Source organism: Lampris incognitus, chromosome 13 (genome assembly GCF_029633865.1).
Source record: "Lampris incognitus isolate fLamInc1 chromosome 13, fLamInc1.hap2, whole genome shotgun sequence".
Taxonomy (NCBI): Eukaryota; Metazoa; Chordata; class Actinopteri; order Lampriformes; family Lampridae; genus Lampris; species Lampris incognitus.
This window is the reverse complement of record NC_079223.1, coordinates 15,158,857-15,184,266: the sequence shown is the minus strand read 5'-3', so window position 1 is coordinate 15,184,266 and position 25,410 is coordinate 15,158,857. Positions and strand designations below refer to the sequence as shown.

General features: G+C 42.8%; 1 protein-coding gene across 2 annotated transcripts in view; it reads left to right on the top strand.

Moving 5' to 3' along the window:
• The window catches only part of zswim8 (zinc finger, SWIM-type containing 8), a 54,925-nt gene that overhangs the window by 1,988 nt on the left and 27,527 nt on the right, over positions 1-25,410 (top strand). For both annotated transcript variants that reach the window (XM_056291913.1, XM_056291912.1), the window contains exons 2-8: positions 8,421-8,574; positions 10,141-10,235; positions 12,376-12,548; positions 20,759-20,866; positions 21,213-21,294; positions 22,758-22,878; positions 24,463-24,664. In XM_056291913.1, the coding sequence (XP_056147888.1) occupies positions 8,421-8,574; positions 10,141-10,235; positions 12,376-12,548; positions 20,759-20,866; positions 21,213-21,294; positions 22,758-22,878; positions 24,463-24,664 (935 nt within the window). The remainder of the gene's footprint in view (positions 1-8,420; positions 8,575-10,140; positions 10,236-12,375; positions 12,549-20,758; positions 20,867-21,212; positions 21,295-22,757; positions 22,879-24,462; positions 24,665-25,410) is intronic.

The window sequence follows — 25,410 nt, the reverse complement described above, 5'->3', positions numbered from 1 at the left end:
TCTTCAAGACGGAGACCTCAGATGTTGTTCCTGGAGTCTGATGGAGCCACTCTCCCAGTTTGGGGGTCATAGCCCCTAGTGCTCATATTACCACTAGGACTACTCTGGATTTCACCTTCCACATCCAGTATAGTTCTTCCTTCAGCCCTTGTATTTCTCTAGCTTCTCATGCTTTCTTCCTGATGTTGCTGTTGCTTGGGATTTCTACATTGATCACAACTGCTGTCTTCTGTGCCCTGTTGAACACCACCATGTCTGGCTGGTTAGCCAGCACCTGCTTGTCAGTGTGGAACTTGAAGTCCCACAGGATCTTAGCTCTGCCATTCTCAACCACTTTTGGCAGTGTCTCCCATTTGGACTTGGGGACTGCCAGTCTGCATTCAGTGAAGATGCTTCTGTATACTATCCCAGCCACTTGGTTATGCCTTACAGTGTAGACTTTCCCAGCTACCATCTTACACCCTGCTACTAAGTGCTGGACTGTCTACGGGGCATCTTTGCACAGTCTGCATCTTGGGTCTTGTCTGGTGTGGTAGACCCCTGCCGCAACTGATCTGGTGCCGAGTGCCTGTTCTTGTGCTGCTATGATCAGAGCCTTTGTGCTTTCCTTCAGTCCAGCCTTTTCTAGTCACTGGTAGGATTTCTCTATCTCAGCCATGTCTTCTATCTGTCGATGGTACATCCCATGGAGGGGCTTAGTCTTCCATGATACCGCCTCTTCTTCCTCCCCACTCTGTCTTCTGCTGCCTGAGGTACTCATTCGGCAGTTTGTCTTGGGGGGGCCCTCTTTTTAGTGTACTCATGCATGTTCCTTGTTTCAACCTGGATAGTGGCTCCGACACTCAACTAATCCCCAGCCCCCGTCTTTTCGCTTATTTTACAGTCTCAGGCTGCTGGACTTTGGGTGAAGCCCTTCGTGCATTGTGAGGAGTTTCCGTGTCCTGATATCCATAGCCTTTATCTCCTCCTTTTGGCCAGTTTATTATTCCAGCTGGGTATCTGATATGACTGGAAGGGCATATGTGTTGATGGCTTGGATCTTATTCTTCCCATTGAGCTGGCTCCTTAGAACCTGCCTCAATCTTTGGAGGTATTTGGCTGTAGCTGACCTAATTGCTGCCTCCTCGTGGTTTCCATTTGCCTAACATCAGGGTCTCACCCTGACTGACAAACATGGGGGAGAACAATGCTGATCATGAAGGATCCCCATAAGGGTACACCTTCAAACTACTGGCCGATAACCTGTCTCTCCACATCATGGAAGCTCCTGTCAGGCATCATAGCACGTAAGCTGAAAGGGCACACGAGTCAATACATGAGCGAAACTCAGAAAGGAGCTGGGAACAACACCTGAAGGTCAAAGCATCAGCTACTGGTTGATAGAGCAGACACCTAAGACTCTTAAGATCAGATAGACCAACCTGAGCTTACAACCTGGATTGATTACAAGAAAGCCTGTGGTTCAATGCCCCACACACGGTTACTTGAGTGCTTGGCACTTTACAAAGCCAATAGGACACTAATAGCCTCCATCAAGAGCTCAATGCAGCAGTGGAAAACAACACTAGAGGCCAACCCAAAGAGAATCACACAGGTAACAATCAAATGTGGCATATACCAAGGTGATGCGCTATCCCCGCTGCTGTTCTGCACAATCGTGAATCTCCTCAGATCATCACAAAGAGTGGATATGGATATAGGTCCAGAAGTGGAATAACCATCAGCCACCTCCTATTAGGGCTGTCAAAAATGACATTCGATTATTCCTTTTAAAGAAAATACATGGGTTCGAACCCATTTGAATATATTTTTGTGCATTATATCCGTAAGAGGGCAAACCAATACGAGAGACATAACTACTTGTACAGATATGTTTATTTCAACGTAAACATGTCTTTTAAAAGATCTACATACTTACACATTACAAAAGAAACAAATAAAATAATGTCCTATACCATAAAATGTCCTGTGCCCTCAGGTTACTAGTGTTGGAATGGTAAGCTAACTGTAGCTTGCATACGACTTTATCTCGAGGTTCCACAATTTTTCCGTTTTATGACAAAAATCCGAAATATTTCCAAATGGGACTTTTTAGATTGTTCGGAGTGAAAATCCCTCTCTCTGTGGCCGAGTAAGGTTGTGATCTCTCTCCCATCTTTACCACACGATTGTTGTTTAATTGTTGGCTCGTTTCAGCTTGGCTTGAATATTTTCAGCCAATGAAAGTGATGTTGTGTGACTCCTGTTCATCATGCAGCGTATTCAGTGCAGTGGCCAAGGTCCTCGCGAGAATTCATGAGGCAGACAGCCGCGGTAGTGCAGCTTTTTTTTCCCCCCACAAATGAATATGAATTGTCACACTCGAATGTCTGTTTTTTTTTTGTTTTGTTTTTTACAATTCGGTTATATATTTGAATTTGGAATATTCATTGACAGCCCTACCTCCTATACATGGATGACATTAAGCTGTATGCCAGCAATGAGCGACACATTGACTTGATGATCCACCTCACCAGGAACTATAGCAAGGACACCGGGTTCTCAATTCGGACGGGACAAGTGCGGTCGAAGGTGGCAAAAAGAGGAAAGGTGGTGAGGCCTGAAGGGGTTGAATTACTAGATGGCAGGATAACAGACATACAGGATAGTTCCAAGTACCTGAGTATTCCACAGGCAAATGGAAACCAAGAGGAGGCAGCAAGGAGGTCAACTACAGCCACATACCCCGAGAGAGTGAGGCAGGTCCTGAGGAGCCAGCTCAATGGGAAGAATAAGATCCAAGCAATCAACATACATGCCCTACCAGTCATCAGATACCCATATATATATATACAGACACACACGTGTGTGTGTATGTATTTGTGTTTGAGTTTATGTATTTGTTTGTCTATGTGTATGTTTGTGTTGCCACTGCACACTGTGCTGATGTTCTTTGGGCTTGTTCTGTGGAAAACTCTTTCTAAACCCATCAACAATCGGAATGCCTTTTACCAGGAGGAGTGCAGCCACTGCTGGTGGATAATGCTCATAACCCATGTCATTTATTGTTTCATTGATATGTTTATTGATTAACAATGATAAACCATTTTGAGGATTTTATCAGCCTTATAGTAACAAACCTGAAGGTCATTGTTTTGAGTGAACAGTGTGTGTCCTGTGTAGGTGTTGGTAAGATGAGTGTTGTTCTTCATTCTAAATGAATGAGAGTCAGTAGTGCAGTTGTTTCAGAAACAAACAAAAAAAACCTGGTTGAACCTGAGTTTTACTTATGGATGTTGTACTATCTGTTGTTAAAGATCTTCTACCAGCTTGTTCTGTTATATCTGCTTGTTGGACACAAGTTCACTTCTTCAAACTCAACACTTACCTGCCTTCTTCTTACTCATTTGGCTGCTATGATGAAGATGGAAAACACTATGCACCCTATCATTTTTCCTAGCAAAGTCCTACTAGACACCAACCATTCAAACGAACAACATCAATAAGGCTAATGATGTGGATATTGATAGATAAGCCATTGATTTAAATATACCAGCAATATTGGATATCAAAAAGGATTTATTTGCAGGGTTGTAGCTTTAAGATATTTGCTGTTTTCCTTAGCATTGAGGAGTGTGATTAGTTACATGCAGGGATGGTAGTTGAAAACCCACGAAGGGCGAAGAGAACATTTAGGAAGTAACATGAGCTTATTGGAACCAGAACTACTGAAACTCATTTGAAATTCATCCAAAGACAGCTATGCAAGGAAAGCAACAAGATTATAGCCTCCTATGTTTTAAAGTTTTAAGTGCTTTGGGAAATTTGGATGCACAAAAAACAAAAACAAACCACAAATCAAGGAAAAGCTCATATCGCCACAAAAAAACCCCCCATTATCATTTCTTTGCAGAAACTGGATGCCCCTCCAATGTCCGGTTCTTAAAAGAAGGTGATTGTGTTGTGTCAGTTTGTGAAGTGGGGTTGTTTTTAGCAGTGTCCTGTAGGCACAGGCCATCTATCAGCGGAGTCTTGGGAGGCTTGGGTGTGCCTGAAGTGTTTTGTGGAGGGGGTGGGGGGGGTGGGGGGCACACCAGGAAGAGTAGGCTGAGTTACCGAGTCAGCTGAGAGCCTACCTCCAGACCTTTTTATGGGCAGCTGGAGTGCAGAACCCTGGTGGGGGCAAAAACAGATCCAGGGGGTGGGTGGATGGGGGTGGGGGTGGGGGGGCAAAAGTGTAGCTGGGACTTTCAGATGGTGTGGGGGTATAAGGAATGGTCTGTGTGTGTGTGTGTGTGTGTGTGTGTGTGTGTGTGTGTGTGTGTGTGTGTGTGTAAATCCAGTGTTTGGGTTGTGATGGGGGAGGAAGCTGTAGAGTCTGTAGTGAGAGTATAGAAGTCTTTGTCTCACACAGGCCTCGGATAAGGCCTCGGTACTGGGAACTGTTTTGTAAGAAAGACCCCCCCCTTTCACCAGCGGCCTTTCAAAATCTTAACTCTTTGCTGCCTGCCCATTAGTAGTTCCTTTTTTCTGAACACCTAAAGGCACATTTAAATCCCTAGATGTCATGGAAAGTGTTTTGCACACTCACTGAGAATTTTGCATCCATATTTTTACATATGTCACATGCACATGTCATGCAATGGTGACGCATATTAAACTAATCAAACCTGATTGTTCGTGCATCCTGAAATAAGCATTTCATTGCACCGACTGTACTGTGTATAACTGTTGCACATGGCACACTTTTTAAACTTGATATTTTTAGTTTTGTTATTGCTTGTGAATAAGTAACAATAGCCTCTAAACTTTGTATAAACCTGGAAAAGGGTCTCGGTGGTCAGACTTAAAAGTGATGTTTTAAGTTTTCCTGAAGTATGAGATAATATGATTTGTAAATACAACAATATAACCTGTAAATATTATAATATGACTCCTAAATATCATCAGGTGTTAGTTACTGAGTGGTACTGGTTAAGCAAGATAAATGAGTCATTGCCCCCACCACCGCCTCAGATTTCTCCATTTAAAAAAAAAAACCACAGGAGTTGGACTGGCTGACTGGTTCTTGTTGTTTTTTGACACCACCCAAAAGACTTGGCTGATGAACAAGGTCCTCTGTAAACTATTGATCAGTGGATATCTGCTGAAGGCGTTTTTAAAATTTCAGATACCAGCAAATGTACCGTGTATCCACTACCTTTCTATTTGAATTAATTTGTCTTGTCTCATCCTAGTTTCCCTTCCTTTTCAAAGCACAAACTGAGGGAAAGCCGCTGCTAGCCCTGAGAGAGAGGCAGCCAGAGAGCAAGTGATTGAAAGGACTATACTGCACCTGTGTTTTTGCCTGTTTCAGCCCATTTACTACAAATGGCATACACTTTTCTATGACTTTCAGTACATTATGAAAATCCATGATTGTGAACATTTTGTTGCCTTTGTTTTTATTTTTTGAGTTGCATTGTTGTTGCGGGATAATACAGTCAAAAGCGTATATTGGGAAGTGTTCCGGGAATTTCAACTGCATTACGCTGCGGCAATAACGCGACTTTGACCAAAAATTAAGGCGAATAAATGTTCACTGTGATGACTACCTATCTCACGCAAGTTTCCAATCTCTGCAAGCTGTTTTTCATACCGTACTGAAATGAATGGGAACCAACGGCTGCCTGGAAGGCAGGAAAAACACATTCAAAACATCTAAAAAATACTACGTTGTGCTTTGGAAAATTGTTGGGAGTAATGTAAAGTGTACGCACTTTGAAGTAAATGGCTGAAACTTGAAAAAAATCCCAGTATGGTCCTTTAACTGGTGAGCGAGGGCACAGCAATCCTTCACCTTTTCACCGGCCAGCCTACAAAGAACAGCTGTTTGAGCTTGTCCCCCTCTGTGCTGCTCTCTGATTGGTGGACAGTATGTTGTTAGTCCAGGCAACGGCCAATGACTGGCTGGCACCCTGTTACTACCCCTCCCCCCACACCACGACCACTCTCTCTCTCTCTGTCTCTCTCTGTCTCTGTCTCTGTCTCTCTCTCTCTCTCTCTCTCTCTCTCTCTCTCTCTCTCTCTCTCTGGTATAAATCCTTCTATGTCTGACCTCGTCCATCTAAGTTTCCCCCTTCCAGTCTTTATGTTCTCTCTTTCTGTCTTGTTCTCTCTTCCTGCTTTTGTTTTTTTCCCTTCTGTCTGTTGTCCTCTTACTGTCTATCTCCTAATCGCTCTCATTCATTCCCTCCATCTTCCCTCCTGCTCAGGGTTATGGCTGGTGGCAGAGGACAGGTGGCAGCTCACGGAGCAGTTGTTTAAAAAAAAATGTGAATTGGAGATGCGATTTCAGCGGTGAAATGAAATAAATTAATCTCTATCTCTGTGCGATGAGTGTCCTTTGAAAGGGAATGGTTCCAGGCAGACCAAGGACAGGTATGACAGAAGAGATGATGTATTTTAAGAGCAGGAAAAGAGTTTAGAAAACTGCTGGAGTGGTGGTACAATGCTTGCTATTCACCCAGCTCCTCTGGCCCTGGATGCCCTCTCCATTAAAGGCAGATTATATTGCAGCCTCCACACACCTGCCAGAGGAAAACAGAAGCTGGAATCAACCTGGTGGTCTGACAAGGGTCTTATCAACAATCACAGCATATGAAATGAAGGGAAATCTCTGGATTTTAGTGTGAAATAGGCTTTAGAAATAGAGAGCCCATCATATACTGTTTTACACAGGTTGATTTTTTTTTAAATCTTGTTTTGGTTTGATTTGTATGGGTCTGTTGTCTGTGTTCTGGTTCCTTGGGTCTGGGTCTGAAGACCAACACAGACTACTAGTTCAGCTCATTAGCGCTGAGATTGACTGGATCCTTTGTGGGTCATATTTACAAAGGCCCAAAAATCTTAGATAACTGGATTTGTGGCACACTCTTTCCACTTATTAAGTCAGAAATAAAGATTTCATTTCCATTATAAAAAAAAAAAGACTTATGGCCAAAAATACTCAATGTTGCTTGCTTTTCTGTGTAGACTCAGCATAAGACTATCGGCAGGCATAAATGTGATGTTATAGCCATTGGTCATCAGGACTATTAACATTTCTGTAGTTATGACAGACCCCCAACATGCTGAGTCTTTCTTCTTGGTCCATAAAAGTGGATCTGCTCTGGGGTTGTTTTTGTGTTTGGACACCGATTTGTGTGAAATGAATTAAGCCTAAGTTATCTGAAGTCATTCTTGTGTTTTTACAAAGGGACTTTTCCTTTCTCTTTATTTGGACTTTATTAGTCTAGGAACCAGATGAATGTGCAAGCTCATGTTTTATTTGCTATGGCAGATTTGCATTTGTGAATTGGTCTCGTGATGTCAGGCTAGGACTTTATTTGAGTAAGCTTCAATTAACTAGATAAAATTCATTACCGTGTGATATGGTTTTGTTTGACCATGTCATGGTCAGGTACTGGCAAAGAATTTGAATTTGTTTCCTGTAGGATTGGACTACTTCTTAAAGCTACTTTCGTATTTCATTACAAATTAATTGGGTTGAATTTTTAACTGCAAACCTTCTAATTCTTATTTCTGCATTCTTTTACTATCTAAATGGAATTATCTACAGGAAATCAGCGGTAAATATCCCCTTGTTAACACCATACAAAGCACGTTTACACCATGACATCATCTACAAAGTAAGCCAAGGCTTCTTTTTCAGCTCATTTCTTGTAATTAAATGTTTTAAATGGACTCCAGACCATCTCAACCACAGCCATTCCATGAGGGTGAATGAAACTGTGGATTGCCTGTTTTCCACCATATATGGTGGATGGTGAGAGAAGTAGCAGCTTGGAATGAGAACTGCCAGACAGCTGTGGTCTTAACAACAGTCCAGAAATACAGTTTATATCTACATAGTCTTACACTTCACTGTGGAAAACGTGTGAAGGTCTCAAGTCATGCTGTCCCTCTCCTGTAAGCATACACATCGGGGTAATTTGCTGTTCTCTCTCACAATTTTCACTCGATAATTGTGTTATTGCGGTTATGAATATTGATCACTATGAAAAGATTATCAATACTGAAGTTTTTTTCTCTGCTTGTGTTAAAATGGCACTCTACTATGTTGTTGAGGTTGCATGTTCTGATGAGTAATCTGCATTCTCCTATTAGTACATTGTTATTTAGGTCTAAGTGGAAGACCTTCCAAAATATGGCCAATGACTTGTCAAGACATCACAGCTGCTATTTGACTGATGAATTGTAATGATGACTCAGTTTAACACAGAACCCATAGACCAATATATGACACTATAAGAGACTGACAGAAAAGTGCGTCTGGCACCCATTAGACACACACAAACACCGATGACCTGAAATATTGAAATAAAAACCACTTATGTACATTAATGTTCCCCTTTCCTTGCTATATTTATCATCTCTTGTGTCTCTCCCCTTAATTTTAGATGGCCAGGTGATTCCCTTGGTGGAGCTGTCGGCCAAGCAGGTGGCATTCCACATCCCTTTTGAGGTGGTGGAGAAGGTTTACCCTCCAGTTCCCGAGCAGCTGCAGCTCCGCATAGCTTACTGGAGCTTCCCAGAAAACGAGGAGGACATCAGGTGAAAATGCATGCAAGAAAATGATGTGGACACACACATTCACTCACTTGCTTATGGTCGTCCATCGTGTCCAGTGATGACAATCCTTCTTCTGCTTCTTCATATGGCTGTAGCGCACAATCCGTGACCTTCACTGTCTGCCAGAGACAGAGCAGGGGAAGGCACTGACTGGGGGTGTGGGTGTTGTCCTGGCTTCATGTCTCTTCAGCCAGTTCTTGGACCGCTGACCAACTTGGTTGTCTTCGAGCCTCTGCACTCCTTGGTGGCAGAGCTGTCGCCAGATGTCACGCTAAGCGGCTGTGTCCGCCAGTTTGGTGGGGTTCAGACCACACTTCTTGATGGTTGTCTTCAGGTGGTCCTTGTACCATTTCTTCTGGCCCTCTGCTGAGCAGCAGCAGTGGTGTAGCTGGCCGTATAACACTTAATGTGGTAAGCGTTCATTTGGCATTCTGAACACGTGTCCGAGCCAGTGAAGTTTGTGCTGGCTGATGGTAGCCTCCATACTGACACAGTCAGTTGTTCTGAGTATTTCAGTATTGGGCACTTGGTCATGCTACGTTACCCCCATTATGCACTGTAGGCACCTAATATGGAAGGCTTCAAGCATTCTGAGGTGGTGGCTGTAGAGTGTCCATGTCTTGCAGCTGTAGAGGAGGGTAGCTGGATATCTTTGTGATGGAGATCCTTATTCTGAAATAACCTTTTCCTGAGTCTGCCAAAAGATGGTGATGCCTGTTTGATCTGATTTTGTATTTTTTTAAGTTTTTTTTTTTTTTTGCCATTTTCTGCCTTTTATTTGATAGCGATAGTAGAGAGAGACAGGAAAGGCAGGGGAGAGAGAGAGAGAGAGGGGTTGACATGTAGCAAAGGGCCCGAGTCAGATTTGAACCCAGGCTGGTGCGATAAGGACTCAGCCTTATGTGGTACGTGCTCTACCAGATGAGCCACTGGGGTACCCCCACCCTGCCGATTTTGTATTTCTGTGTTGGTGCTGCGGTCATTGGAGAGGACACTGCCTAATTATTTTAGATACTAGGGGTGGGACAATATGAAAATTGGTGATTGACTGGGGATTTGAGCGTGCTTGGTCGACTATTTCTCTTTTTTATTTCCTGTAGAACTGATGAGACCGATAAACGAGAGAGGTTAATCAGGCCCAGGTGTGTCTTGCTGCCTGGCCACGCCCCATCTGCCACATGTACAGATATTCCCTGATGGCTTTTCTGTTTGCATAATTATTGTTTTCCCCATCAACCATGCACATCCGTACAGACAGAAACATGGACTCAAAAACATAGAGATACACATGATTATAAACCCAGTCAAAAGAGCTTCACTAAACCTACTGTACAAGTCCATGTGCAGGGTTTATAGAATTTGCCCCCTGGATTTCTCAAATGATTCTTTTCATGGTCTCTGGTGTATGGCCCTCCTTTTTTTCAATCTGATAATCTTTTTGTTCCTCCTAGCCCTTACAGATAAAAGGCTTACCAGGCAAAAACCCTGAACAGAAGGATAGTGTTACACTCTTTGTTTTTTGCCCTCTTTCAACTCTTTCTCCTGCAGGTTGTACTCCTGTCTGGCCAATGGCAGTCCAGATGAGTTCCAGCGTGGGGAGCAACTCTACAGGATCAGAGCTGTCAAAGATCCCCTGCAGATAGGTATGTTTATCCTTTAATAGTACATGACACGGTTCATGCACTTTTGGAGAAAGAACACACATGAAGCAATACCAAAGTCAATTTTCACTAATCACTATAAGCTCCTTTGAAGCCCGGGACTCAAGTCAGTTGATTCCCTATTCATGGGCAGTCCACTACCTTTAATAATCAGCTTTACAGAATCAAAACGATCAACAGGTGTCTTGAAACAAACATACAGAGTATATTCAGACTCCTCTCTGCTTGCTGAAGCGCACATGAAAATAAGCAGAGGTTAATCAGGTGTTCAGCGTTGTTGTGGTGGCTCTAATTATTCACCACACCCCTACCATGATCTTATATTCCTTTAAGATTTGTTTTTACTAGAAGTTCATCAGAGTAGTCGATGTCAGATTAACAAAATGTGCTTCATTTCTATTTTTAGATGCAACACACCTCATGAACCTGGCTCGTCATTCACTCACTCACAAACTGACATTGAGTTTCATGTTGAGCTGTACCATTTGTGTAGATTTGGGGGGGGGTGACCCCTCCAAAAGTGTTTTGAGTGAGTGCATCTAAAAGTATATACTGTCATAAGATGACTTTAGTCACAGCATGGTGGCCTTGTGGTTAGCACTGTTGCCTCACAGCAAGAAGGTCCTGGGGTTCGAACCCCAGGCTTTTTTTTTTTCGTGGATTTTTCCCCCTTTTTTCTCCCCAATTTTACCCGTCCAATTACCCCCAAGGGTTGAATGTCAAGCAGAAAATGTACCAGCTTTTCTTTACAGTCTTGACTGTCCTATCTCTGCTGCAGCAGGTCTCCAGATACAGAGTTTAGGTGTCAGACCCATGACAACAATTTGCTGCCCTGTGACCTTAAATAATACATGAATGTGGACATCTCTTCTGTATCAGATGGCAAACGCAGTCTGACTGGATGGAAAAGCAGATAACAGGATCAAGCTTATGAGCTGGATTCAAGGCATGGCTTTTCAAGTTCGTGGTATTCACTTTGGGTCGCCGAGTCCCTAAAATTCCCTAATCCACAACAAATATCTATCTAAATCCAGATTGAGGTCACTCACAGCACAGTGAAAACTCTATGAAGAGAGAGGAAGTTGAGGGAGAATCACAGCTCTAAAATCCAAAGGATCATGTAAACCATTTCAGTAGGTTTACCTGCAGACAACAGAATGTGAATGAACAACATCGGTCAGACAAGTTTTATTGTGTATCATTCTCCAGTGTCATTTTACTCTCTCTCCTCCTGCCTTCTCCAAATCATCCACTTGTCATGACTGCAGTCCATCTTTTCTTTCTTTTGTATTCCCCCTTTACCTCTTATAGCAGTCATTTCTCATCCTCCATGTTAAGGAAAGCAAACTGCCGGTTGTTTTACCCCGAGCAGCAGATGATCCAGTCACAGTTGTTGGGCCTGCTCTAAGAATGTCACTAAGAGATTCTGTGTTTCATCCCATCATGTCTTATTTAAAAATTATACCTGTATAAGAAAAAGGGAACCTGTACTCGCTGCTGGCGAGATTTTAAAAGTTATAATGCAGCATGTCACAGCGAACATATTTCGGCCTAAGCCATCATTAGCACTAGTTTTGACATGCTGCATTAAACTTTTGAAAACTATATAGTGGCGAGGGTGGTTTCTCTTTTTTCCTACCTTGTCTAGCTCTGGTGCCTCACAGCCTTATCTGTCTGAATTTGAGTTGAGCACATTTTATTTTCCTTTTGCATAGCTGTAGACGGACCATGCCCTTCTGAAGGGCTTTCTGTATGTGTCAAAGGTATTGATATTAAATTTAAGTTCTAATTTTTCCAAAGTTTTTTTTTTTTTTGGATTTTTCCCCCCTTTTCCCCGAATTGTACTTGCCAATTACCCCACTCTTCCAGGCCACCCCAGTTGCTGCTCCACCCCCCCACCCCCCCGCGCCGAGTCGGGGAGGGCTGCAGACTACCACATGCCCCCTCCGATACGTGTGGAGTCGCCAGCTGCTTCTTTTCACCTGACAGTGAGGAGTAGTAGTAGTATGTCTTATGTAGATTACAACAGAACATGCTGGATCTAATCAGGAGAAAGAAGAACTTGTATTTTTTTCTTTATTAAATTCTTAACTAAAATAATAATTTTGCTTATTTTATCTAGGGTTCCATCTCAGTGCCACGGTGGTGTCAACCCAGGCGGGCCAGTCCAAAGGGGCCTACAATGTGGCTGTCATGTTTGACCGCTGCAGAATCACCTCCTGCAGCTGCACCTGTGGAGCCGGAGCCAAGTGGTGCGCCCATGTGGTGGCGCTCTGCCTCTTCAGGATCCACAATGTATGTATTGGGGGTGTCCATGAGCGATTAATAGTGAATTCACCTGTGGCTTTTCTGTGATAGATATATTAAAGCATTGAAGACTGATAAGGATGTGTGTATTCCCTCAGTGCAGCGAGTATTTTTTTTATTTTTTTATTTTTTTAATGAGTGGGTAGAAACTATTCGACTTTACTCAAATAAAGTAATTAATCTTTGGGTTGCAGCAGTTTCTAAACTTGGTTTAAAGGTGAGCAGCACTGACCGCACTAATAGATGAGTACAAGCATGGACAGTACAAAACACAATCAGGGGTGGACAGTAACGAAGTATGTTTACTTGAGTACTGTACTTAAGTACATTTTCGAGTATCTGTACTTGAGTATAAATTTTTTTGGAAACTTGTGACTTTTACTCCACTACATTTGAAAGACAAATATTGTACTTTTGACTCCATTACATTGCTATGAAGGTTTAAACTTTCCGTTACCCTGCGCTCACACCGGCAGCGACTTTATCGCTGTATGCCGCCAAGTCGCTGTTGCTGGCTGCAGCTAGTCACTGTGTTGCTGTTGCTGGCTGCAACCACTTGTGGGCATTGCTGACGTAGTTTTGAGGAAGTGGGCTACAAATGTATTGACAGGGGATGCATCAATTTAAAAAAAAATGTATATACCTAATAAATATTATAAATATATATAATATTTTATCGAAATCAGAGTAATTCCTTTATCCCCGAGAGGAAATGGGGTATTTATTTATATCGTCTTTGCTGTATTCATTGTTGAGTTGTATGTTTGTGTTTTCTTAAAGGCAGTCCTATTAATATATCGCGCAATAGATGGTTGAACCCACAAATCGGGTTCAGTCCCACTGAAAAATATGTTTTGGAGGGAATTTATTTTCCTATGTGATCTTGCTTCAAACTCTACCACTTCACTATGGACCGCAAAGTAGCAAATCTTCTCGACCATGATGAGCCTTTGCTGCGGCCTGCTGACAACTCCTCAAGCAACTTCTCAAGCACTTCTGATGAAGAGGATTTCTTTTCTAATATGAAGCATGTACGCACACAGGACACCACTGGACAACTGGATGCATACCTGACATGTACAGCTGAAGGTGTGGACATGTTGACATCTTACCCAGCTGTATCCAGCCTGTCACTCAGGCAGAACACAGCCCTGCCTGCCTCTGCTGCCTGTGAAAGGCTTTTTAGTGTAGCTGGATTGATCTTCAGCCCAAGAAGGGGAAGAAGTAATTCACACAACTTTGAAAACCAGCTTCTGCTGAAGTTGAATAAGAACCTCACGTTTGACTGGTTTGACCAGACTGAGAATTTTCTCACCTGTCACCACTAGAGACCTGTGAGATGGACAGTCCAGTAGAAGTCAGCCACAACAAATTCATTCATTAATCTACTTTATTAATTCCCCCATGGGGAAGTTCTTAATCCTCCATGGGGAAATTCTCTGCATTTAACCCATCCTAGATGTGTAGCTAGGAGCAGTGGGCAGTCGCTGTGTAGCACCCGGGGACCAACTCCAGTTCTTTTCCCATCGCCTTGGTCAGGGGCACAGACAGGAGTATAAACCCTAACATGCATGCCTTTTTGATGATGGGGGAAACTGGAGTACCCCCGAGAAAACCCACCACAGACACGGGGAGAACACGCAATCGCCACACAGAGGACGACCCCCAAGCTTGGACAACCCCAGGGTTTGAATCCAGGACCTTGCTGTGAGACGACAGTGCTAACCACTGGGCTACCATGCCGCCAAATTGTTTGCATCGACAGTAGAAGTGCACTTCTTTTGGACTTTAAAATTGGGTGGATGTTACCTCAAAATTAACCAATACTTCACTGTCTGAAAGTTTTGTTTGGCTGTGAATTAATACAATCTTTATTGAGTTTTTTTTTTTGCCTCACTTAAAGCAGTATTGCTGTTGGGCAGTGTGTAACTGGGAGGTGTGTAACTGAGATTTTAAGGTAGGTTGGTTGTTTTATCAAATTGTTTTATTGTTGTGTTAAATAAAAAAATGAAAACAACAATGGCTGTCCTTTTGTCGATTCAGTTGTGTTTCTATAGGCATTTTTTTATTTAACACAACAATAAAACAGTAAAAAGTTTGTAGAATATGCTACAAAGCCAACTATAGGCTTTGTAGCATATTCTACAAGCTTTTTATGCTACAGGTTCTACAAACAAGTCAATGCATTCAGCAGGTTGTTTCAGAGACATTAGGTTCTCTCAGTGCATTGTGGCAACAATACAATGATGCGTTGACATTAAAAAGAAAATGAACTTTTGAATACTAAAGTATTTTTAAAAGCAAGTACTCCGGTACTTTATTTGACTGAGCAACTTTCACTTGTACTGGAGTAATATTTGACCAGGAGTATCTATACTTTGACTCAAGTAAGGGAGTTGTGTACTTTGTCCACCTCTGAACACAATGGTGTAAACTAAACAAAACTCTGCAGTGTTAATGGTACTGCTTCAAGTGACTGATATAAAGAAATTCGCACTACATCATAAAACCAGTCACAGTCATTAGTCATGAGGAATTACCAGTATTAGATTGTTTTATTAGCCACACGACCAAGGCCGATGGAATTTGTTTTTGGTACACATTAAACTCTGCAGCACAATACATACATGGACAACAACAGGCACTCCACATATTATCACGAACAATACGGTTACACAATAACAGAAATAAACATGTCATGCATAACAATTAGGTGAATGGTGGTATTTGTGCCAGTGGTATGTGAGGAGGGGACTATAGGGAGGAATTCAGAGTCCTGATGGCTACGGGGAAAAAAAATGTTTGTGAAGCGTTTAGTCTTAGTGGACAGTGACCTGTAGCACCTCCCTGAGGGAAGGAGCTGGAAAAGGTGATGAGCAGGACGTGAGGGGTCGGAGATGATCTTCTTTGCTCGCTTTACAGTCCGGTTAGTATGTAGCGATTCAGCTGAGGGGAGTGATTTGCCTATGATTTTGGATGCCTTGTTGATAATCTGCTGCAGTTTTTTCCATGTTTGACTGTCCGTGAAGGAACAGGGTATAGGTCTGAAGCATTGGTATGTAGTAAGGTTTAAAGTGGCTCACATCTGTTTTATTAATGTCCTATAGACCCAGCTGATCAATAGAAAACTCTCTTTTGGGAGTCTTGCATGCTAGCACATTCATTTGTGAATATTGCAATGAGCATGTGGTGTGTATAGTTTGTGTGTGACTGATTATGCCTTTGGGTGGAGCACTAGGTCTGCTCTGTACCGATATGATGCCCTGGAAAGCCGAGAGCACTGTGCCTGGATATGTGAGTGTCTTATCTCAGAGTGATGTCATGTTTTTTCCTTTAAAATCTAAATAGGAAAGTAAAGTAATGATATTTTTTTTGCACATTATTTCAGAAGACATTTCTAAATCATACGATGGAATATGCTGGAAAGGGACTGTAAACATTATGAAGTATATCATGTGATAAATTCGTGTTGGCTTGGAATTTCAAACCTTAATGCAAGCATGAGGTATGCTGCCATTGTTGTATTTTCATGCTATAGGCTATGAGTTTTAGTTAGAAAGTTGAGTTGTAACAACCCATTTCCAGTTTGACTGTTCAAAGAATGGCAATATGTTCAGAAATGGTATTTCCCAAAATGTCCACTTTTATGTAGCCACAGATGCAAATAAATCTTACCCTCTTTACCTTTATCCAATCCATACACAGCCACCACATGCTTGACCACTTCTATATGTTAACCAAGTGGGCAACCTTACACAAATCTGGGTTGCCTTCACCAGTCGCCAACATCCAGAAGAAATGGATGAAATGGACTCTCCTCATATGAAAAATCTTTTCAAGGGAGGAGATATTGTTTTGATATTTTGGGATCTCTTCTAAGGATTTTCTCATCATTCGAACAAAGTAGATGATAGAATCTGTCTATTACCATTTTCACTTAGTGAACAAAGAGACTGCTGCGCTTCCCTTGAAATGGAAGAAACAAGTGAATCCAGATTAAAGACCGTTCTGACGTGCAATGTGTATGAGTGGCAGAATGGAAAAGACAAAACCAGTGTTAATGAGATGTGACAGTAGGCACTAAGTGGGCTGGTTTGATTCTTAAAGCATTATTGATTGATGTGTTAGAAGGAGAAGATGTAATTTTATGGTCTATGGGTCAATTGAGGTCTGTGATCCTCGTACAAGCAACCCTTCGTTTGTCAGCCCAGACCAAACCCAGATTTCCCATCCAGTCCTGGGATTCAAACCAGTGACCCTCTTGTTATTGCCTTGCTTCTCTTTATGCTCAGTTATCAACACATCTGCTATTTTCATACTTGGTCAGTGTAACTGAAAAAGTCCAGCATACTCGAGAAGTCCAGCTCATGGTAGGCAAGTTGTCGAAGAGGGCTTACTTTAGAAAGAGATCAAAGGCACACATGAACTCTGTGAAGAAACAGATGGTCTGCAGTTAGTTCATTTACAGTCCAATGCAATGCTGGAGTTCTGCTTTTTTCAGCCAAAAACGGGAACCTGCAGCTACAGTGCCATAAGAAAGGAAAACGAATCCAGGTTCCTGCTGTTTCACCACAACCATTCAGCTTCTGGTACCAGAGAAGCATAAACTGATTAGCCAAAATGTTATGACCATCTGCCAAATATGCCGTTAGTCTAATGTGTGCCCCCAAAACAGTGCTGACCCACCGAGGCATGGGCTCTACAACACCGCTGAAAGTGTCTTTTGGTATCTGGCATCAAAACATTAGCAGCAAATCCGTCAAGTTTGGTATGTTCTGTAAGTTGCGCAGTGGAGCCGCTGTGGATTGGATTTGTCGGTCCAGCACATCCCACAGATGCTCAACCAGATTGAGATCTGGAGAATTTGGAGGCCAGGGCAACACCTTGAACACTTCATCATGTTCCTCAAACCATTCCTGAACAATGTGTGCAGTGTGGTAGGGCACATTATCCTGCTGAAAGAGGCTTCTGCCATCAGGGAATACCATTGCCATGAAGGGATGTACCTGGTCTGCAATGATGTTTAGGTAGGGTGCACATGTCAAATTGACCTCCACAAGAATGGCCAGACCCAGGGTTTCCTAGCAGACCATTGCCCAGAGCATCAATCTCCCTCCATTCGCTTGTCACTTTCCCACAGTGCATCCTGGTGCCATCACATCCTCAGGTAAATGCCGCGCACATACATGGCCTTCCGCATGATCTAAAAGATGGGACTCATCGGACCAGCTAACCTTCCTCCATTGTTCCAAGGTCCAGTTCTGATGCTTGTGTGCTTTCAACGGTGGACAAGAATTCATCATGGGCATTCGGATTGGTCTGTGGCTACACAGCAGGGTGCGATGCACTGTGCTGTGACACATTCCTACCATAACCATCATTAAAATTTTCCAGGACTTTTTCCACAGTAGACCTTCTGTCAGTGCAGACCAGATGGGATAGCTTTCGTTACCTTTGCACATCGATGAGCTTTGGGCACCCAATACCCTGTTGCCAGTTTGTGGTTTGTTCTTCCTCAGACCACTGTTGGTAGGTACTCTACACCGCTGACCGGGAGTACCCCACAACCTTTGCCATTTCAGAGATGCTCTGACCCAGTCATCTGGCCATAATAATTTGGCCCTTGTTAAAGTCACTTGGGTCTTTACTCCTGCCCATTTCTCCTGCATCCAATATGTTGACAATGAGAACTGATTGTTGGCTTACTATCTAATCTATCCAGACCTTGACATGTACCCTTGTTCGGAGATTATCATTATTCGGTTCACCTGTTTTGGCTCATCAGTGTAGTTAGATTGCTACAGGACATGGTTATCCAAAGGAGTTGAATCAAGTGCAACTGGACTTGGTATATATCCGTGAAGACGTTTCGCCTCTCATCCAAGAGGCTTCCTCAGTTCGTGCCTTTCTGACTAGACCAAGCTAGTCTGACTGGCTGGTGATGAGACTCAGATATTTATCCTCTAGGAGTCGTTGTCAGAGCTATTGATATGCGTGGCTCTTTGTGATCAGATGTTTACCAACGCCCGCCCTTCATGGTGAGAGTATATCTGTCTGTATTTTTCCAGCAGGATAATGCCCTGTGCCATATGGCTAAGGTTGTCAAAAAATGGATCCAAAACCATGGCTATAAATTTGTCCTTCTGCAGTGGCGTGCGAAGGTTCCAGATCTTCATCCTATAGAACATCTGTTGGGCAAGAGGAAGAGGCAGTTTGGAGGAGATATATACCACCAGCTAGCTGAATATACCTGTGGGAAGGAAAGATGTTAGCGTCCTGCTAGATAACCTTCCTCACTTTGAGTCTTTACCTTCAACTATAGCTGGTCTGGGGGTCAAAGAGGGTGAATACGATCTAAGAAAGGTTCATAGGAAGTTGCGTTGATTTAAAAATAAAAATGCTTGTATTCTGCATAAGTGATTCAGCATTTCTCAAAATGATTCCTCTTGGCTGTGGAACGCCAGTCCAATTATCTGTCCTGTATGTAAAATCCAGTAGTGTACCATGGGGTTTCAGGGTTTCAATCAGGGCCTTCAGTAATCAACTGCACCCCCCCCTCCAACACATAATCATCATCGTCATCGGCAGCCACTCGGGGTAGAGTATGACTGTACTCCTTCGTGGTCCTTGTGAGTCTTCAGGTGGGCGAAGAGGCCGATGCTGGAGCCGCGTATTTTTGTGTGTGGGCAGGGATGGGTGGTGGTAGTCGTGGGATTGGTTTGGGCCTTTTTGGTGGAAACTCCCTCCTTTCTGAGTCTGTGCTTATCTTCTTCAGCACGGCGGAGATCATTATTATATAGTGCAGCTCTTTCCTGGACAAGTTTTCTCCAGGTCGCCCTGTTGGTTGCTGTGTCCTCCCAGGTCTTAGGGTCTGTATGGCATTTTCCGATGTTCGCTTTGATGTTATCCTTATACCTTTTATTTTGACCTCCCGGGTCACATTGTCCTGTGAGAAGCTGGGAGTATAGGACTTGTTTTGGAAGGCGAGAGTCAGGTATACGGATGTCGTGGCCAGTCCATCTGAGCTGGTGTTGGGCGATGGTGGCAGTGATAGTGGGAATGTTAGCCTCCTCCAGGATGCTGGTGTTGGTGCCTCTTCTTCCCAGGTAATCTTGAGGATTTTTCGGAGGCACCTCTGATGATGTGCCTCTAGTGCCTTCAGGTGCCTGCTGTATGTGGTCCAGGATTCTGATCCATACAGTAGGTTGGAAAAACCTGAACGCTCAACCCCTATAGTGAAGGGCTTTGTTATGCTGTGGGCGGCATTTTCCTGACATGATTTGGGTCCACTTGTTCCCTTAAGGGTAACTGCAAATCAATACAAAGTTATTCTGAATGATCACCTTTATCCTATGATGAAACAATTCTATCCTGATGCGGAGTGGTGTCTTCCAGGATGACATTGCCCTCATCCATAGGGCAAAAGTGGTCACTGAATGGTTTGATGCGTATTAAAATCATTTAAATCATATTCTATTGCCTTTGCAGTCACTAGCTCTCAACCCAGTTGAACACCTATGGGAGATTTTGGACTGACGTGTTGGATAGTGCTTTCCACCACGTCCATCAAAACACCAGATGAAGGAATATATATTTTGGAACAATGGTGTTCCATCCCTCTAGTAGAGTTCAGGGACTTGTAGAATCTATGATGAAGAGCATTGAAGCTGTTCTGGAGGCTCGTGGTGGCCCAACACTTTACTAAGACACTTTATGCTGGTTTTTCTTTTGATTTGTCACCTGTCTGTATATACACATCTCCGAATATTCTGCCATGTACTACATACTAATAGAACATACTGCATAGTAATGGTAATACATACTGTTTAGTACTTACTGTCCCTTATAACATTTTTGTATGCATCATAAATCAATTGTGCTATTTACGGTCAACCAGCAGAAGTGACGGCAAGTGTATACGGCTCACACAGCCCAAATCTCCATGGTAACCATGCAAAGTCACCATTTTCCTATGGCATAGTGTCCAGTCGATTCATATTAGATTTTTCAATGAAAATAGTTTAGATCCTGGTATTTATATTTTTCCATACTACAAACATTTTAATGTAGTTTACTGAAATTTGGTTCTGTGTAGTACTTACTAAAGTGGTGTGAGTATTTGGTGTTATATGTTGATAAATAAGAAGAATTGTATTGGCTGTTGGTACTGAGTTTAGTGTGTATGCGTCTGTCTGTAGGCGTCGGCAGTTTGCCTGCGGGCTCCGGTTTCAGAGTCTTTGTCCAGGCTGCAGAGAGACCAGCTCCAGAAGTTTGCCCAGTACCTCATCAGCGAATTGCCTCAACAGGTAAGACTAAACACTATCTATGGGTATTACTGAAGAGAGTGGATGTTTGTCATTAAAGAGCTCATGTGCTAAATGTGCAAGACAGTTGAGCATGGCACTGAACCTCAACACACAAGATGTAATCTTGATTTTTTTTTTTTTTTGTAAAGAATAGCATTTAGCTTTGCTCACAACTGACTATTCTTTCCTCACGGATAAACTGGAAGATGACTTTTAGCTCTATTTGGCTACAAGCTGTGTTGTACACTTAGTTGTATTTATGTGATTTTTTTTTTAAACGTCTACTTTGATCACGTCAATGTAGAAGGAAGCAAAAATAATTCACCCTTTTTTCTCGTGTCTCCAGATCCTGCCCACAGCCCAGCGGCTACTGGACGAACTTCTGTCTTCACAGTCCACTGCCATCAACACTGTGTGTGGCGCTCCAGGTAAGCTACGACCCGAAAGAAAACACAACGTTTGTCAAAGGCCCAATGCGGTTCTAAATCCGTTACCTCCTTGTCTATCTTGCCCATTCCATCTTGGAAGAACGATCCCTCCTCTAAAGCTTCTTCGGAGTTTTCTCTCCATTCTTTTCTTTTAAGTGTGAATCCAAATCGAGGGTTTAAGAATTCGTGAATTCGCGTTTCCAGCAGCCTCACCCAGTGCCAGTGTCGGAGGATGGTGGTGCGAATTCACATTTGCTGCGGCCTCACCCAGTACCGTCCATGCAGTGTCTTTGTCCACGTCTGTGTCTAAGTTTTGTCTTCGTTTGATGGCTGGGAGAGCTGGCCCTGCATCGGCTGGGAAAGCGGGGCAGGCTAAGCTAACTGCTAGCCCATGCAGACCGGCAGTTCCGATAACACCGAGGGTGGTCTGGCGGCGGCCTTGCCTGGCGCTGACTGTGTTGTTTTTGATGTCGTCGTGAGGAGTGTGGGAAGGTGTGTCGAAAGTGTCAGGCTGGGAAAGCTGGCGCTGGATCAGCTGGGAGAGCTTGGTCTGCTTTGTCCGGTGGGCCCAGGGACCACGGCCCCTGCCTGGAGCTGCACCTGAGGAGGAAACATAGAGGGCGTTCTGACAGGACGCGGAAAAGGGGTGGGCTAAGCTAACTGCTAACCCATGCAGACCTGTGGTTCCAACAGTCATCTTGTCTGGCGTTTGTTCCCCTGGACATTGTTTTTTGTTTAGTTTGGATATGTGTTAGTTTGGATATGTGTGTTCTTGTAGTTTTTGGATGTGTTTTTGTCTTTGTGTTCTACTGCTGTGGGCTGGGGGAAGTGGCATTTTGTTTCATTTCATGTACGCCAAGTGCATGAAGTGAAATGACAAAGTGTTCCTGATTGCTGAGAAGGTGTCATTCATTAAGGTTTACTGTCTCTACCTGTGTGAATATAAAGCCCTCTGAAACTGGAAGTGTGATTCAGATATTGTGGATATTGCTGAAATTATACTGATATACCAACATCAGTTTTAACAAACATACAAACTAACCTGATAGGGTGTTTAGATGTTCTTGTATTTCCTGTGCTAAAACAGAACTAGTATGGACGCAAAGATGAGACATTGCATCGGTCACATGCCTTGGTTACTTGACTAACCAGGGTAACATTATCCCACACCACCCCAAGACCAGAGATGTGGTAGCGCCAGATTTTTATGTGCAATAAATTTTTTTGACATGCTTTGGCTTGCAGGAAGTGTGCTAATCCTGTTAATGACATGATCCGTGTGGATCCCTTTATAACATATCCTCATACTCCCCCCCTTTATTTTAATGGTTTTAAAAGCTTGTTTTGGGTTGAGATGAAGAAAACAAAAAAGCTTAATTTTAGAGGACAGATGTTCTCTTAAGTATCAGAATGCTTTGTGTGGATGTGTGTTTTGATGTGTTACTTTGTGCGTTTGTGAACAGACCCTACGGCCGGCCCCTCGGCTTCTGACCAGAGCACCTGGTACCTGGACGAATCTACCCTCAGCGACAACATCAAGAAGACCCTGCACAAATTCTGCGGGCCTTCCCCTGTCGTCTTCAGGTAGCATGCTACCCTTCAGATGAAGTGAAAAGATGCACACAGCCAGTATATAGCATTGAAAATAGAAAATAAAATCACACATAACAGCACAATTCAGTACGCATCACTGATGCTCATTATTCCACAGTTCAACACTTATACCTATGTTGTTGTTGGTGTGCTGTAGGGCTTTTGGTCTGGTTATCCTGAACACTCAGTGTTATGTCATCTATAAAACTCTTTAGTTCTTAGAAATTCAAATACAGCATTTTGTTGATTGCCAGCTGATTTCTTGTGTGTATCCGTTATGAAAACTGTTGCTGCTGTGTTGTGGGCAATGAAATGTCATCTCCATGCATGTCTGGGAATGGGTCCAGCCCTGCGTGGATCTGTCTTTTATGAGTTTATGTGTATGTGTGTGTTGGTTCTGTGGTTTGCATGCACCGTCCACTTGTGTCACAGAATGGGCCTCATTTATAAACCTTTTTAGCAAAAATGTGTGTTTATTTTCTCTTAAATATTATCTGAGCTACATTTTTTCTGAATTTATGAAACGTTTGAAAGCACCAAATTCATTGGTATTCATGCGAGTGTGTGGATAAAGACCCCCCCATGGAAGAGTGTTCATGACGCAGTGTATAAAATCCCATTTATGCACCAGAGCAAACAGATGGCCTCATGACTCATAAACATCTCAGTGAAGACTAAAGCTACGCTGGCGATTGTACATAAGTCCAAACATCAGTCGCGCTCGCTGCTAATGGAAAATAAAGGACTAAAATAGAGGCATGTTGTTGATTTGACATGAAACCAAATGCCCTTTGTTTTTGTGACTAATGGTCTTTATGTCTTTGGTCTGTCCATATGTCCTTAATGACAAAAGGTAACCTTTGATATGGAATTAAGGCCCGCTCCCTCAAACCGTATGGCTGTGATGTATTCAAGAGTGAATTTGGACAACATGTTCATCTAAATGGCAACGTGCACAAAATCCTCCAGAGTGTGAGGTCAACTGTGGACAACAGATCAGCACATTTGTCCCTATGATGGCATGACATTTTGGCCTTGGCCAGTTATATAGCTCTTGGTTCCTCTTATTTTTAAACGCCGAACTAATCAAATTATTGAGCGATGCATATTTTTCTGCTGATTCAGGGAAGTGGTTAAAACTATTCATTGACACTTTTCAAGAAGTTTATTCCAACTCAAACTATTTACTTATCCTGTAAATTACCATACTATATATGAACAGACCAATGGCTAAGCCTCCATTTTAAGTCCAAAAGAGGAGCTAACAGATTGATATTTCAATTTGTACAATTTAAATGTTCTCAGGGGAGTTCTTCCTAAACTAAGCTGCCATCTGAAAACTTACGTTAATACCCCACTTAAAGTGTAAAAGTCCGTGGGAATAATTAGTGAAGAAAAACGTTTGTACCCCACCCAGCAAATGAGACCCAATGTGTGTCTGACAGGAGAAAATGCATGAGAGAAAAAAGTGACAACTTGGAGCATTTTTCTGTGTAGAAAAATTACCCTGGACTGCACTTGGCATCGATGGCTCGAAAACTGGAAGCTAACATCCGTATCTTTCCCTGCTCACAGTGATGTGAACTCCATGTACCTGTCATCCACCGAGCCTCCTGCAGCAGCCGAGTGGGCCTGTCTCCTGCGTCCTCTGAGGGGCCGAGAGCCGGAAGGCATCTGGAACCTTCTGTCCATCGTCAGGGAGATGTTCAAGAGACGAGACAGCAATGCCGCCCCTCTGCTGGAAATCCTGACGGAGCAGTGTCTCACCTACGAGCAGGTGAACAAACGCCGGCTTGTACACCACTGTCATTTTGCTATGATTAGACGTGGACAGCCTCCTTTTTTTCAACTTACTGCTAACTCTGACCAGGCTTTGAATATGCCGCCATCTTAACCAGTACAGCATCGTATACCAGCTGTGGCTGACCAGCGGGCCAGTGGCAGCATCGCAAACACAAACAATATTTTCTGTGGTTGTGAGATGACTGCCAGAAGTTTTAATTGTATTTGATATACAATAAGGAACATGAATGTGTCAGAACGTTCAAATAATAGTGATAAAATGAAGAAAAAGTGTAATCCGTTTTAGTTATTTTAGCTACATATCCTACATTTCTACCTAAATGGTTTGATTTTGTCTTAATTGTTTTCATACAGATTTCTCTTCTCTTAGTATTGTCATGAAATATATCATTTGTCAACCATGCACCACACAGTCTTTTTTGTATAAAGGTAGACCGAACAAAAACAAGACTGTTTTTAAGTGGAGCCAGTAGCGTGTCTCTCATGTTTGTATTTGAACGTGCTAGATATTAGCATGTCAGATGTGCAGGAGTAAAGGGCTTTTGCACACCCAGTTTGAATTTTTCATCCAAAACGTTTGCACGTAAAAATAAAATAAATATAACTTTATGTTTTGTCTATTAAGTTTACATAACAGCTACAAAGAAGTCATCCATCATAAATGTTTTAGAACAGTTTCGATTTTTTTTTTTTCTTCTGCATTCTTCAGTAGGTTCTCAG